Below are 16,112 nucleotides of genomic sequence, written 5' to 3' on the forward strand. Positions count from 1 at the left end.
CTGTTGTCCTAATCTCTCCGGTCAAAAGGTTAATTGCGGAACGGGACACAGGATTCGGTCTCTGCTAACGTCGGCGACCGACCATCATCCTAGGGAGTTGCTTTGCTGTTAAACTTGACTTTAAAGCCTCTACGGATCTCAAAGGAAATAATAGGCCTTCCAATCTTCAGCCCGAGACGGATTCTCTCCGAGGATGTCAAGGTCATTTTTCAAAGGAGTAGGCGCAAATTTACGACCTAAGCTGCACCAAACTAAAGAAAAGATGAGGGACGCTGCAATTTCGATCTCAGTAGCTAATAAAAAATGTTTTCATCGTCGATAATAATTTATATTTAAATATTTACGTGGACGATTAATTCTTTTTCATTCGTTCGTTATTGGAAGAGATAATTTTTAGAAAAATATTTTCCAAATAATTCATTTTCCGCGAAACAAACGCAGCCTAAGTGTTTGACGAATCCCTCGCAACAGCTGCTATACCAAACTTCCGATTGCTGCATATCTAAAATATATTATGCCAATTTACATGCTATGGCGTTTCATGGTATAATTACAACGCAATAGAACTGCGATGTAACCATGGTTGTACCAAATTAACACTCCATGGCTTTCATACAGAACGAGCAAGTATCAATATATTGACTAATGATGTATTGTCGTACAATGATTGAGAAGTTCTCATGAGGAGGAAAGTAGATTATTTAGGATTATGATGTTTTTAAAAGTGATTAGTAGATTTCAAAGAGAAATGTGCAAACTATAAACTCCCCCCCCCCCCCCCCTTAAAACAAAAAAAAGGAATTTCGCTTAGTAACTTTTCAAACATAATGATAAATTTAAATAAGTGCAATAAATGACTTTTCCGACTCAATTATTTTGTGTTTACATAATATGCTTATAAAAAATTCGTTTTCAACATAAATGTTTTGGAAAGGTTTCAAATTAAGGCTTTAAGTGCCCTCATTTTCTTTAAATAAGATTACCTCGTTTCAAATAAGGGAACGAAATAACTATGTCAGTTTCAAAGAAAGGCATGACTTTCTGTCTGGTCAATGGCATTTTCGTCCTTCACATTTTTTGAATTTTTTCTTTTTTCCTTTTTTTCTTTCTTTTTTCTTTTTCTTGACCGGACTATCGGCGAAGAACAAATAAAAAAACCAGAAAAAAAGAAATGAGAAAAAAAAGAAAAAAGAAAAAATAAGTTCAAATAAAAATTTGGACGAAAATGTCTTTGATCAGCCAGAATATTTAGTCGCCCGGCGACTGGTGAGATTATTATTATGGTCATTTCAAGCGCTTATTTGAAACCGACATATTATTTATCATAAAGTTCACTTTAAGCCCATGTTTGAAGAAACGTGAAATCTCGGTCGATGCCCTTTTTTGAATTTTTCCCTGAAAGCTGGTTTGAAACAAGCGACCTGTTTTGGCCGAAGACTGGGTCGCCCGGTCGGTGGAGGAGGAGGAAATTGGCAGCCGATAAACTCACCCCCGGTCAACCTCATCTCCTTCTCCTCTTCAGACCCAGGACAAGCCCCATCGATCGATCGAGAGAGACACAGAGACAGAGAGAGAGAGAGGAATCAAACAATCGAGCAACCATGAACATATTCAGGCTAGCAGGGGACATGACCCACCTCCTCAGCATAGTCGTCCTCCTTCTCAAGATTCGCACCACCAAGTCCTGTGCCGGTATGTGTTCTTTCCTGTGTTTCTCCTCACCCTTGGCTCCCAGCAGTCCGTTCCTTCCTCTCGTTCGAGCTAGAACGGAAGCATGGCCTCTTCCGTTCGCTCCGCTTCTCAAACAGGCTCCCCCTTCTCCCAATCAGGCCGAGTCCCTTCTATTTCTTGGGTGATGTTTTCGAAACCCATCTCGGCATTCTCTCTCGATCAATTTGAAGCGGGTGCCGCTTGTTTGGGTCCTGGGATTTGCTTTACTTTCGCCAAGAAGATGTTGACTAAACATTTGATTGGCTGCTCGTGCCGTAGCCTTTTTCATTTGCATTTTATATCCCCTTGTCATCATGGAAGATCATCCCTCCATCAGTCAGGAAACCGGCCATTCATCAGCTTTCCATTGCACGATCGTTATGTATTTCCAGCACCGTTTGTTTTGTAAACTTCGCAAGTTCACTTTATTGGCACAGGTATTTCGCTCAAGACTCAAGAACTGTATGTCATCGTCTTCTTCGCGCGCTACCTCGATTTGTTCACGAGGTACGTGTCTTTCTACAACACTGTAATGAAGCTCTTCTTTATTGGGACTTCGGTTGCCATAGTCTGGTACATGAGGTACCATAAAGTAGTGAAGCAGACTTATTCCCGGGAAGAAGATACGTTCAAACATTATGTGCTGATCCTCCTGTGCTTCATTCTGGCAATCTTGATTCCCCTTGAATTCACCGGGATTGAGGTACGAGATGTTAACATATTTTACTTCTCATATTTCTTTTGTATTGCTAGCTTTCCTTCATAAATGATGGTAGCTGTTACCATAGAAGTCAGGGTATCAATAGATTGCTTTCCGTTCAGTAGTCTTTGAATTCCCAAACCCCAACTCCCAGAACCTATAGCTATTATAAAATGGACGATTTGAATGGACACATTTCATGCCCCTAACTTGCATCATTCACATGGCAAAACTGCTCGTATAATGAAGTTACACCCTGCAAGCTAACTGCCGAATAGTGTGAACTCTATTGCCCATGCTGCCATTCGGTTCAAATTGGGTTGGGGCTGATGCCGGCATTTCATATTAATGCCATGTTCTTGGACAATAAACCAGTGTTGTGGCGTTGCCTTCCTATTATGAAATAACCTTGGGTTCTGTATGATGGGAACCTCACCTTTCCCTTCAGATTCTCTGGACATATTCGATATATCTCGAAGCAGTGGCAATCTTGCCGCAACTGGTGTTACTGCAGAGGTCAAGGAACGTCGACAACTTAACAGGAAGATACGTCTTTCTTCTTGGGTATGTCCAATTCATTTTTTCCATAAATTCTTTTCCTTTATAGTAAAGTTATAATCTCAGGGCTTTGTAACGAGAAGGTAGCTACCTTTCTTTCTTTGGGAGGCTATAATCAATTGCATCCTTGACCGTGTTTCCTGATTTGCTTACCATTTATTAGCCAAGCAAATCATCTTTCTCTGCTGCCATAGTGCTTGCAAATTTACTACGTATTCCACCTGTTGATTTGTATTGGGATTAGTTATCTTCATATAAAGGCGGCGCTAGTCGGCATCCTCTATGAAGGCAATGAAAAATAATTTAACCCCAAAGCAATGTTAGTGCTGTGAAGCCTTCTCCTTAGGTGTAAAACTTTTGAATCTAAAGATGGCGGTTTCATTTCGATTCATCTCTAGGTTCCATGAAAAGTACGGGGAAGCTGAAAGGAAATTAGTAGCTTCCATCCTGTGACTTTTCCTCTTTTTAATTGGGAGTAGGATTGAGCACTCTTCTTGGAAACGGTTGGTCGGACCTTGTAAGACTACAGTGAAATTCGTTGAGCATATGTAATTTTTCTATACAATCTTTTGAGTCTTGTCTTGGAAAGGCTGTGTGAAGTAGAAATGTCATAAATTTGTTCAAACTAAGACCTGGATTGGTTTAACGTAAATTTGTTCAAACTAAGACCTGGATTGGTTTAACGGAATAGAAATGTTGACCCTATTAGTTGATAATCAGGCAAATCTCTTTCTTTCAATCAACGGTAAGAGAGAACTATGTGATGATTGGAGTAATGAAGGTGGTTAATCTCTACCTAACAACATAGGCTATTTATTCGGTCTGTATGTTCATTTGATTCTGTGAAATCATCTGCTACAATGCTCCCAAGCTTTGGAGCAGATAATATAGAGCTTCTTATGAAACATGTTGTCGCTGACCTCCAAATCCAAAACCAGTCAAAATTTGGCATTTAGTAAAGTATGAGAGTTCTATTTGTATATTGTCATTCTACCCCCCTCTGATGTGGAATTTAATGCATCTTTTAGCAAGGCAACTGTTATTGCAGAAAGACAACTTTGTTTTTGTGGCCTTCCCCTGAAGTTACTGTTATGTTGCTTGTGAACATTAGTGGCTGGGCAGTGGAAGCATAAAAGAAACAATTTAGGATCCGACTTGACAGGAAAGGTAAACAATTACAAAAAGTATGAGATATACATGGATCGGCAGAATATGCCTAGATAGGGATACATGCTAAATTACAAGGCTTGATTACTCTCCTTGAGTTAACCCAAATCCTAGAATCTATATACTATCTGATTAAGATACCTAATCCAACAGAGATTTATATGCTAAATCTGATGTAATATATTTTCTTGATCACATACAATAAAATGTAAATAACATGACCAAAATACAAGTTGAACCCCAAAAACCGAGAATTATGTTGGAAATTTGGTTGAACCGGAAAGTTATTTCTGCTGCAGCCATTCATTTTAAAAGTACGATCACCACTTTTTCCTTTTTAGTATCATCAGCTGAATGATATGTTTCAATGACCCAGATCTATAATTACTAGTAGGACTTTTCGGCTGGATATATTTCTTCGAAGCCAGTTGGGGATAATAAAAGTGCACCTTTTCAACATATCTTACTTTGACTGTCCGGCACACTCTCAATTAACCTGTTGAGCTGATGCTTGGCGCTGAAGTCACATTTTGACAATGCGCCAAGTTCCGAAAACTACTTTCTAGAAGAAAGATTTACTATTAAGAGACTTGTCAATAAGAAATTTTTGTAATGAAAATGACCACTTCTGCATAGCTATAGCCTCCCTCCCTAAAAGAAAATAATGCTTCCTTTTATGTGAGTCAGTGGCATTCAATACCGATTTGGATCATCCTGTTTAAGTGCATGTTCTCTTGGAATTAGCAGCAAAGTTGGCATTCGTCTGGCTGGTTTTGGCCCGGTCTGTCATGTGGTGGTGGAGACTGAGGCATATTGTCTAAGTGCTCGTCTCGTCCTCATCGAATTGACTCATAGCAATGGCTTATTGGCTGCTTGTGCAAGATGACTGCCACCATACCCTTTTTCTGGTGTTTGCTAGAATATTCTTCTGGCACAGACAGGGAAATGATCGTTTCGATGGAAGATTGGAGTCCTTTCTTCAAACTCTTTTATTTTTTTTTCCTGTGCCAGGAGTGTGTAAAATTTTCTGTCCGGTTCTTTCCAAGGCATGAAGTCCGCTCTGGCTAGCAATGACATTGAATTTTTGTGCTTTGGGTTTATAAAGTTATTTACAAACTTTTTCTTTTGTTCAATTGCAGTGCCTATCGAGCCTTGTATCTTGTTAACTGGGTATTTCGTTTCTTCACGGAGACGCACAAAATACGCTGGATTCGTATGTTCTTCTGCTTTTCTGTTGAGTATCAGTCCTCTTGATTTGTTTGAAAGCTAACAGGAGTTTGCTTCTTACTGTAAACACAGCTTGGGTGTCGGGCCTTGTTCAGACGGCCCTTTATGTGGACTTCTTTTACTATTACATTAAAAGGTACAGTGCTCTTTGGACTTGCTTGTAAAAACCTATCCAGTCAGCTTCCACGGATCACTCATCTAAATTATTTTTCTGCTTTGTGTTCAGTTGGAAAAATCATGAGAAGTTGAAGCTTCCCGCGTGAAGCGCACCTTCCTTGGATGAGAGTGGACGGAGGAAGCCAATACAAATCGTGGAGGCAAAAATTATAAGCTGAGCAGGACACATAACCTTTTCTCTCTTACAATGGCTCTACTTTGATCGCTCAAATGGATGACGAGCGCTGTGGTCTGAAAACTTGATGGTGTGTTTTCCTAGTCTTTAGCCATAGTTATCGACTTGTAGGACTAGCAATGTAAGTATCTTTTTCTCTTAAATTTAGGGAAGTGTCATCCCGTGTCCCTCCCGGCTACATTGAGGAGGCTTCTGTTACCGACTGATTTTACCTGGCGAATTGCTCTCTTTGATATCATCCAAATTTGCAAATCCTCCTGATTATACTGACCCTGGAGCCGTTTTAGTTTACCAGAAGACATTAGAAGAACAGAGGCAAAAATCACGTTTAAACCTTTTCTGGACAGTTGATCATAGCTCAGAGAGAGCCTCAGGATGCTAAATGAGAAATTACTTAAAGAAGGGACCTTCTTGATTAAGGTGAAAGACAAAGTCACAGTATTCAGTAAGCATTTCAAAATTATGAATGGTTTTGCCGTGAAAGTCTCGAGATTGATCTCTAATCTGAATATCTTACACAAAGGAATGAGTTATTATGAAAATAAATAAATATGAAATCTGAAACGGCCCGTGCCTGGCCAAAAGCAACAAAACAAAGAGAAGGAAAGAGTTAAAGTATAGATTTAGTCTTCCAAGTTTAAGCATTTGTGCTATTTGATTATTTCATTTTGTGCAATCAAGTCCTAACTTTGAGAATTTGTCAGTTTGGTCCTCTAAATTTATTTCGCGCAGTTGAATCCTCTAAGTTTCTTGATTTGTGCAATCAAATACTCTGTTAACCCACTCTAAGTATCAAAATTAGGCTTTCTGTTTTCCTTTTTTTTTTTTTTTCCCTTTTGTGTTTTGCTCATTCGGCGTTAAATCAGCATCGCGTGTCATATCCTGTCATGTAAGCAATGCCACATCGTTAATTAATTTGACGGTTTAGTTAGACTTGTCGACCGAAGCATTTAAAATGAAATTCAGAGGACCAAATCGCACAAATTCAAAAGTATTAGAGGGCTATGATTGAACAGAACAAAAGTTAGAAGGATCAAATCGCACGAATACCAAAACTTAAAAAGGGAACTAAAATCGTACATAGCCCGTAAGGAACACGGAACACTTATTAGTTCTCGTGAGGGACAACTCCTGACTTCACAAGATTTGGATTGTGGAGGCCCATCCAGCGGTCTAAAAGTGAAGAAGCGTTACAGAAGAGGAAAAAAGATGGTTTGGGACGATGTGGGGTTTGCAGACAAATTCAGTAAGAATCACATGTACGATGTGGTGGCAGACGGGCCTCCACGGTGCAAATCATTTGAGAATGGTTGAACGACGGAGCTCGCTGGTCGGTAGCTGCACACATCGAATGTAATCAATGATGCGAGGCCGAGGTACATCATACACGTGGACCATTTGCCCTTTTCAACGTTTGGCGTGGCGAGAGTGGGGAAGGAGGAGGAGGAGGGGGGAAACGGATGGGACAAGGAGGCTTACGATTACCAAGTGAATCTAGTGATGGGGAGAGGGACCAAGTTCTCATTTCTGGGACGCCCACGTTCCCCAATCCAATGCCCGTTCTTATTTTGTGCCAAAGATTGGTTCAGCTTTAGGAAGGGGTTTTCGAGATAAAATGCTGAACCGTTTGGCAAGTATTCCTAATAGGCTTTCGGCTGAAAGTCAGCATTGAGAATGCTCAAAGCCCAAAGCGGGTCCGGACCAGTTTTGGGTTTTCAGCATTTGCCAAATGTCGAAACCAACTTTTTTGCCCCCAAACTACCCTAACTTATTCTGGCTTATTTCGATTTTGCCCCTCTTATTACTGTTCATCTTTTGCGCGAGGATGACCGACACCAGATTGGGCCGGCGAGGTCACACGACCCAGGTGATGGCTGTCACGTCCCGGCCACGGCCAAGACCGTGACCCGTGGCATACTTGTGACGTCCCGTTAAATTTTTATCTTGCAATTACGGACAAGCGGAAGCAGCTATAACAAAGGTTGGGTTACACCTAATCTCGCTACTAATTATTCTTCAAAAAAGTTCCTCCAAAAAGTTCATTTTCCCAAAAACACTCGGTCATTCCCAAGTCTGGTTGGCCAACTAGGCCCCGTCCGCGGCAGTCCCGGGTGCCGGGCCATGAGCATCGCCGAACGGGCCATTAAACCCACGAAGGGATCCGATCAATCCGCCATCCTCGGTCCACTCATACCAGGCTTCGAACACATGCGGAACATTTTGTTCAAGGCCTTCATTAACCATGACTTAGGAAATGACCTTACGATATGCTCTCCCTCCGGCCACATCGATCACATCTACAATCATCTCCACAGGGGTTCCAAACCGGATTGTAGCGGTCGCCATCCTATGGGTCAGAGGAAAAAACAACGGGGAATGAGTCGTTGACTTAATAAGTAAATTCACTACTTTCAGATTAGGAGGAATCAATCGTCATTAGACATGTATTCAACCTTGCCACCCTGGGTATCGACGGCAGATCAAGAGCAAAGATGTGCTCACCGTCCAAACATCACTCGTGATGTAATGCAATTGCCAAGTAAACATAAAACATGGTATTTCCATTATGGACGTATCAACAAACGCACAACATTCATTCGGTTCATGCACCATGGCGTGCGTACAAGGCATACGTGCCCTTTCTCATGCACGAGACGTGTCTAGACTCATGCTTTGCTTATATAGACAACCATACAAACAAAATCCGCATTAAATAAAGTCCAAGCATGGTTCAAGATTAAACATTAGCTAATAATGTATTGAGTCATCCTATTCCGAGATTAGGGAATGTACTTACTCTACTTGACAAAGTGAGATTTTGTGAGGACCAAATGGTGACGTGAGAATGAAGTGGTGATTGGCGTGAGCAAGAGGAAGGTGGCGTGAACAAGAGAGAATCGGTTGGTGGGGGTAGGCGTGGATGGTGATGTTGTGAGGAAAAATGAGACTAAGGGGGACCCGAGCCTATTTATAATATGATCCACTCATAGTCCTAATGAGCTAAGGCCGAAATCCATTAATGAAAGGCCCTAAAGTTTAAGCTTCATTATGATGAGACCTTAAAAGTCTTTGGCCATAATTAAACTTCTTATGCAAGCCTTTAATTGAGGCTATTTATCTCCAACTTGGCCTCCAAGTCTCTACCTTAGGGTCATTAGGCCCTACTAATTCATTTAAGGCCTGAGTAAATCATTATGATTTCTCTCTCTCTCTCTCTCTTTCTTTACCTTCCTTTGGTCGTGAGCCTTTAAGTTGAGCGTGAATGGTAGCCTTAGTTTTCAAGACTCAATTGCTGAAATCTTTCACCAGATTCCTATCTTTATTATTGGGGTTTTTTTTGTCAAGCTTTATCATTGACAACTTTCTCAGAAGTTGTCCATTATTGGTACTATATCTCAATTATTAAGTAACTTCCAAAAGAAGTTGGTTGTCCTCTAGTCCATAGCTTCTTCCTTGGGCGTGAATCATTTTCTAGAGGTTACAATTGTTGGCTCATGCAAGACAATTTCATTATTGATCCAAGATCTATTATTGGGGGTTGGTCTTCATTATTGACTAACTCGCCGAGGGTCGCCTGGCCTCGGGCGACGGTCGCCGGCGCCAGACCTAGCTCGTCGGCGGCTGTAGGCCTTCGCCGACTCCGGCGAAGAGTAGGGTAAGTTTTTTTTTAATAAAAGAAAATTCCCAAAGTCCTTTATAAAAAAAATTTGCCAAACATTACATGAGCCAAAGTAATTTCATAAATGATTTTTTACCAAACGCCATTTACATTTTCCCAAAAAAATTTTAATCCAAAGATATTTACATTTTCTCAAGTTTCATTTGTAAAATTGAATCAAACGGGGCAACATACGTCATCTCCACCGTCACGCGCACGACAATGTTCCTTGAACTTCAATCTTTCTGTTGCGGTGAGAAGAAAATATCTCTCTCTAATCCGGGATTAGCGATTTGGGGTCCGTGTACGGACATCGCACGTGCCCGCGTGAAGTTCGATTGGAGTCCATCGTCTTTTTTATCGGATGTCTCCGAAGAGTCGAGTCCCATGATCAATTTTGTCGTGTTCTTGTCAACGGAGAAGAAGGAGAAGAAGGAGAAAGAGGGTTTGGAGGGCGGTGGAGGCGCGAGGAACTTCGGCTTTACCGGTCAGCTCGTCTAACGTCCATTCCAGGGCGGGGGGTGGGGGGGGATTGAATTCGAACCCCCAGCACTCCAACCAACATCTCCTCCTTCCTCTCCAATTTAGTCCCCATAAAAATCCCAACCAACCTCTCTCTCTGTTCTGATTCTCTCCAACATCGCTGTGGTCTGGCGATAGGTTTCCTTTCCTCTGCTCCGGACCAGTTGCAAGCATGGAGTCTGATCCTGAGCGCCACACTCTATCCTCTCTCGGAAAGGTCCTTCCTCTTTATCTCCCGCTTTTACCTTCTTCCCCTGTGGCTTCTTCATTTCTCTCTGGTTTCCCCATCTCGCTGTTGATGTGGATACGCCTCTTCTGCTGTCGCTTGTTTTCGTATCAGGGCATACTTGCAGCTCTCTCTTGTCCTTTTTCCTTTTCCCCTTTCCCTGGAATTCTCTCTCCTTTATCTTAGACCCAGTCAAATGAAATTGCCTCTTGAGGTTTAATTTTATGCCGAGCGTGAACATCGGTTTGCTTGCCCTTGATGATTTTTTTTTTTTTTTTTGGGCGGGTAAATACTCGGTTGATCTTATGTCAGTAGCTGATAGTGGTGGATCCTCTCTATTTGTTAGGTGGGGAAGTCGTCGGGCGAGATTGGCGATGATCAGGAGCCTCTGATCAATGGCAGTCACGGGATTCCAGAAAACTACTCTGTGGCTGCTGCAGTTCTGCCGTGAGTGCTCGCAATCTCTAATAGATTGCCCCCATCATTATTCTATACTGTAAAAGCTGCATTGACAATGTTGCGTCTGGTTACTTGTAGATTTCTATTCCCTGCTCTTGGAGGACTGCTGTATGGCTATGATATCGGTGGCACTTCTTGTGCAACCATTTCTATCGAGGTATCATCTTTCTTTTGTTAGCACCCATATCTTTCAGTAAGGTGTTTATTGGCAAAAGCAAGCATCAGGGCTGCACCACTCAGTGATGTTGACTTGACTCTAATGTTTCTTTCCCATTTATAATTGACATCGGTTTTCTGTGTTGCAGTCAGCCACATTGAGCGGGGTTTCATGGTATGACTTGTCTTCTGTACAGATTGGTCTCATCGTAAGTTTCTAGCCAACTTTCACGGTTCAAGTTTGCACCAATTGGCAGGAAATTCATTTTTTGCTGCTTCTCTGTACTTTAATTTAACTTTTCATTTCTCAACCTCATCGATGGTTCTTTAATTTGTAAACCGTGCCTCATGAATATTCCTTTGCAGACTAGTGGCTCTCTATACGGGGCTTTGATTGGCTCTGTCGTGGCCTTTAATATTGCCGACTTTTTAGGTAGTATCATTCCCCATAAACGTTTCACTCTAAATTTAAACTTTTCTTCTTCTGTTCTTGGGCTTGAAATTTGGATGGTGCATTTGTATTCCAGGGAGAAGAAGGGAACTTATTCTGGCTTCAGTCCTGTATTTCGTTGGAGCTCTTGTAACAGCATTAGCGCCGGATTTGGCTGTTATGGTGGTTGGGCGCTTTGTGTTCGGTGTAGGAATTGGACTGGTAACAAATTTTTGCTGCGTATCGTTAGACACGGGTGCTGTCTGCTTTGACTTTTGCAGACCTGTTCTCCTGTCTTGGTTCCAATCACGCATTCTTTGATATTTTTCCAGTCAAAATGATTCACCCCAGTGAGGACCCGTTTTAACCCACCCTAAGTGGGAAGCCGGGGCCAAAACTGGTGGCAAGTCAGTCATTGGGCTTAGGTAATCTGGATGCTCATGGAAGAGACATGTTTAAAGATCCCTACCCTGCCTGTTATTTAGCCAGCCCAAATAGCCAGAAGAAGTATCAACATGATCCTCATCGCTAATACACTCCTTAGTAACAGGAAAAAATATCATCATTCTACAAAGCAACAAAGTAATCTCACCTATGCATTTCCTAATTTGTTAGCATATTCCGCCAAAAGAAATTAGCAGTTAGCTATTCTTTTAGTTGCATCCTGGGTAACACAAACGCAGAAAATGGAGGGTGGCAGGAGGGTAGGGACGGGGAAGATGGAACATAGCAAATATTGTGTTACTTTATTGTACAATTTTACTTTATATATTTATTGGATTCGATATATCCTACAATTTTCTCTTATAACATCTTTCTATCTTGGTTGCTCAATTGTTTTTACTTATTTGACTAAGGCCATCTGTTCTATGGATGCTGAAACAGCTATTGATGCCTAGTGCTAAACATCTAGAAGATATACTCCGTAGATACTTAAACTTCAACCTTTTGCTTTCAGTCTATGCACGCTGCTCCGATGTACATTGCTGAGACAGCTCCCTCTCAGATACGTGGTCAGCTTATATCTCTCAAGGAGTTCTTTATTGTTCTTGGGATGGTTGTAAGTTCTCGAAAATTTCTTGACGACTCTGACTTGGATTTGTGGTTAATGGCAGAATCCAAACTTTCTTCTTTTATTACAAGGCTAGTGTCCTGTACAACTATAGTCAAATGTCTAAATTTTGTGCAGGCAGGATATGGGATCGGTTCCCTCTTAGTTGATACTGTTGGCGGGTGGCGGTACATTTATGGAGCTAGCACGCCTTTGGCAGTTGTAATGGGAATAGGAATGTGGTGGCTGCCATCGTCACCTAGATGGCTACTACTGCGTGCCATACAGGGCAAAGGCAACATGCAGGAACTGAAAGATAATGCCATATATTGTTTGCGCCGGCTTAGGGGCCCAGTCATTGGTGATTCTGCCCCAGAGCAAGTTAATGAGGTCCTGACAGAGCTTGCCTACGTTGGAGAAGAAAAACCAGTTTTGTTCAGTGAAATATTCCGGGGGAAATGCTCGAAAGCTCTTATTATTGGTGCTGGAGTGGTCTTGCTTCAGCAGGTGTCATATTAATTTGGCCTTCATCCCTAATGTGATATAAGCATATACATAATATTGTTGCTCAAACTTGTCATCTTTTGGTTCAGATTACAGGGCAACCTAGTGTACTTTATTACGCGGCGTCAATCCTTCAGGTATGTTTTCCTCCAATATGCTGCCAGTCCTGCGGGTTTGAAGTATTTCCGACTCCGTAAGTCTTAGTTTACTAAAGTAAGAATCAAATTAAGTCGGGAAGATGGACATTAGAGCTGCTTCAGCCCGTTTTCTGGCTTCAAAGTGGAAAACTTCAATATCCGTGTTATAAAAAATTCAGGAGTTATTACTTAATTCCAGAGTGAATTTTATCATATATTTGGTCTTGCCATGCCTGAAGTACAAGGAAAGGACATTCAAAAGCCACAACTGTCGGACCAGAGGAGTCCTTTGCTGGAAATAGAACTCTCTCAAAGCAGGCCCTTGTTCGTTGAACATAGGGGAACCTAAGCGTTGACTTATATTTCACATTTAATTTGTTCTTGAAGAAAAATGCACTAGCTTCATAACTTGACTTGATATGGTATAATAGAGTGCAGGGTTCTCTGCTGCATCCGATGCAACACGGGTGTCCATTCTTTTAGGACTCTTGAAGGTATTTCCCTTTCCCCCCTTGAATGTAGGAAGCGATAGTTTGGCATAAGTAGCATACCCTCAGGACTCTAGTTTGATGAAATGGAAGTCCTTTTTAAGTGAAGGACCGCATGTCTCTCTTGTGTTTGACTGTTGGTACGGTGTTTCGTGATTGTAGCTCATAATGACGGGCGTAGCTGTTCTTGTTGTTGATAGAGTCGGAAGGAGGCCCTTACTGCTTGGGGGCGTTTCAGGGATGGTAAGACACTGTTCTTCCTCCAGTGGGCATGGCTTTCTGGTGATGTGCCGACCATAGGAGAATAGTTGACTTTCAAATATTTTAAATAGCTTTCTTCTTCAGGCTGAGTTCTACTTTAAATTAGGTTGCATTTGAACTTTCTTCTCCCAGCCTGCTTAACTCATACTCAACTTTGAGTTTCTTACAGACAACCATAAATTTCATGACATATTTCTACTTAATTGGTTTCTGCAACAGTTTGTCTCTTTATTCCTTCTTGGATCATACTACCTTTTCCTGGATGATGTACCGGCCGCTGCTGTTGTTGGTTTGCTGTTATATGTTGGTTGTTATCAGGTATCCTGACGAGACTTGTCCTTTTATATGAAGTATTTTCTCCATCAAGTAGGTTAATGGATGAAGCGTGTGATATCATGTTACAACAGGCCCACTTCTTGACTGTCCAATTTGTCTCTCCTACAATCTCCATGCAAATGGAGTTTATATATTGTGATGGCCATTTGTTTCGTTCTGTGATTTCTGAACAAGATCCATGTTGCTTAGATCCTGGACCTATAGGAAGAAAATATAAACTGGATTCCATTTCTTCTTCAAGTACTAAGAGGTGCAATTGGCAGCATTTCACCATGTGTATGATGTAATGACTCGAGATATCTATTCTAAGCTTTAGTGTCCATGAGAGAAGTTTGCAGCAGTAAGATGCTGCAGACATGAATGTAGCATCCAGCCAAACATACTGCAGTTTCCAGTGATGGCTAGAATCCAAAATTCTGGATGACTCCTCATGAAAATAAGTAAGACGATCCTCATTACTTGTCTCCATGAGAGGCAATGAGCTGAGATGTCTTGCCCTTGGTTTAAGTTGTTCACAGTATCTGGCATATTTCATTTGTTAATTTTGTTACTGTTTATGTGATTTTGCCAACCTGTTTGCGGAGAACACGGGATATCCGAACTCTTTTCCCATGTCTTGGAGAGTGTAGTTTGAGCATGACCTCTTGGTTAGTTTTCATGTTCTCGCATATTCGTTGTAAGCTGAGAAAAGGATCAAATTGTTTTGCAGGTATCTTTTGGACCTATTGGTTGGCTATTGATTTCGGAGATTTTCCCTTTACGCCTAAGAGGGCGAGGACTCAGCATTGCTGTGCTCGTGAATTTTGGTGCAAATGCATTGGTGACTTTTGCATTTTCTCCTTTAGTGGTGCGTATGCTTTCCAGCTTCTGCTTTCCGTGTGCATCACTTATCCATCTTGGTTTATACCACTTTTGGCATATGCGATGGAGCTGACTCCTGGACATGATTCTAAAAAAATGGGTGCTAATGATGACTCCTCTGTTCTGTTATTTTTCTGATAAGTGCTTTTCAGGTAGAATTTATTTTTGGGAAAATATCAAATACCATCTCCAAGTTTAGCCCCCATATCGATTTGCATCGTCACATTTCGTAATTTGCCTTTTGCATCTCACATATAATCTATAAGCTCAAAAGACCAATTTATGCCTCTCGAAAAAAGGCCAAGGAAAACCCCTAGCTTCCAATTTCTCACCAACCCAAACACACAACAGCCACCACCCGTGTGTGCCACCACCCGATACCGACCACCAAAAGCCCTGCCGGCTGACCTCCCATCCCTCTACCTTGCGGGCCCGAGCTTTGAACGGAGCTTGTGGGCTACAGCAAGCTCTGTTCCAAGCTTGGGCAGTTTAGTAAATAAGTAAACAGTGGGAGATGCAACTTGAAATTTAGTGCAAAAACATACGGAGCCAAGTGTAGGTTTCAAAAGGTGAAGATGCAAATTGATATGAGGGTTAAATTTGTAAATAATATTTGAAATTTTCCCTTTTCTTTTTGTCAGCTTCTTTTATTTTGTTTAAATATTTTGTGCTCCTTTAACTTCCTGTAGTTTCGTTCCGACCAAAAAAAAAATTCCTATAGTTACGAAGGCGATCTACTGCTTCCTTTCTCCCGTTTGAAGTTATGTGGAGATTGTTGCTGGTATTGAATTGAGACTTGTATCGCAGGATTTGCTGGGATCTGGAATCTTGTTCTACGGATTTGGAGTGATAACTGTGGCGGCCCTAGTGTTCATATTCTTCATCGTGCCGGAGACAAAGGGGCTCACTCTTGAGGAAATCGAGGCAAAATGCTTGTAGAATTTTTCTGGATGATCTGTCTATCTAAGTGTTCCTACCAGATATTGTGTGTGCAAGGAGCGCTAGAGGGAGACCCGAAAGTGGCTGCATATTTCGGGAAATTTCTTTTCTTCTTTTGATCATTATAATGTCCGTCTGCACTTTTTCAGGATGCACAGTCGATGTTAAGCTGGTATTAGTCACAGTTCCCGTTTCAAGAGTAGATTGTGATAGACCTTTCGGGGTCATTGTGTGATTGAGTACGAAATAAGGCCAAGTTTTGCACGCACTGTGCGGACCGCGTACAGCATGATATTTTTCATTCGGCTTTCTGGTCTTTGGAGATTGTTTTGCGTTTGTCCATCTGCAGATACCAAATCTTTTGCTCACA

General features: G+C 41.5%; 2 protein-coding genes across 2 annotated transcripts; both read left to right on the forward strand.

Moving 5' to 3' along the window:
• The first annotated feature begins 1,424 nt into the window (after nt 1–1,424).
• Nucleotides 1,425–5,952, forward strand: LOC115687593 (ER lumen protein-retaining receptor B-like). Its single transcript, XM_030613224.2, has 6 exons — nt 1,425–1,692; nt 2,148–2,413; nt 2,859–2,974; nt 5,275–5,348; nt 5,435–5,498; nt 5,589–5,952. Exons 1-6 carry the CDS (start codon nt 1,602–1,604, stop codon nt 5,623–5,625), a joined length of 648 nt encoding a protein of 215 aa, XP_030469084.1. The 5' UTR covers nt 1,425–1,601; the 3' UTR covers nt 5,626–5,952.
• Nucleotides 5,953–9,653: 3,701 nt separating this feature from the next.
• On the forward strand, nt 9,654–16,058 carry LOC115687590 (D-xylose-proton symporter-like 2). Its single transcript, XM_056302822.1, has 15 exons — nt 9,654–9,859; nt 10,033–10,111; nt 10,467–10,567; nt 10,658–10,736; nt 10,885–10,944; nt 11,102–11,168; nt 11,263–11,387; nt 12,124–12,225; nt 12,355–12,723; nt 12,810–12,857; nt 13,289–13,351; nt 13,508–13,588; nt 13,826–13,924; nt 14,652–14,789; nt 15,611–16,058. The coding sequence occupies exons 2-15, from the start codon at nt 10,067–10,069 to the stop codon at nt 15,740–15,742; spliced, it is 1,509 nt and encodes a 502-aa protein (XP_056158797.1). The 5' UTR covers nt 9,654–9,859; nt 10,033–10,066; the 3' UTR covers nt 15,743–16,058.
• The last annotated feature ends 54 nt before the right edge of the window (nt 16,059–16,112 follow it).

This window comes from Syzygium oleosum, unplaced genomic scaffold (assembly GCF_021117445.2).
Source record: "Syzygium oleosum isolate NSW1041296 unplaced genomic scaffold, Sole_v2.1 Sole_v2.25, whole genome shotgun sequence".
In the NCBI taxonomy this organism is placed as follows: Eukaryota; Viridiplantae; Streptophyta; class Magnoliopsida; order Myrtales; family Myrtaceae; genus Syzygium; species Syzygium oleosum.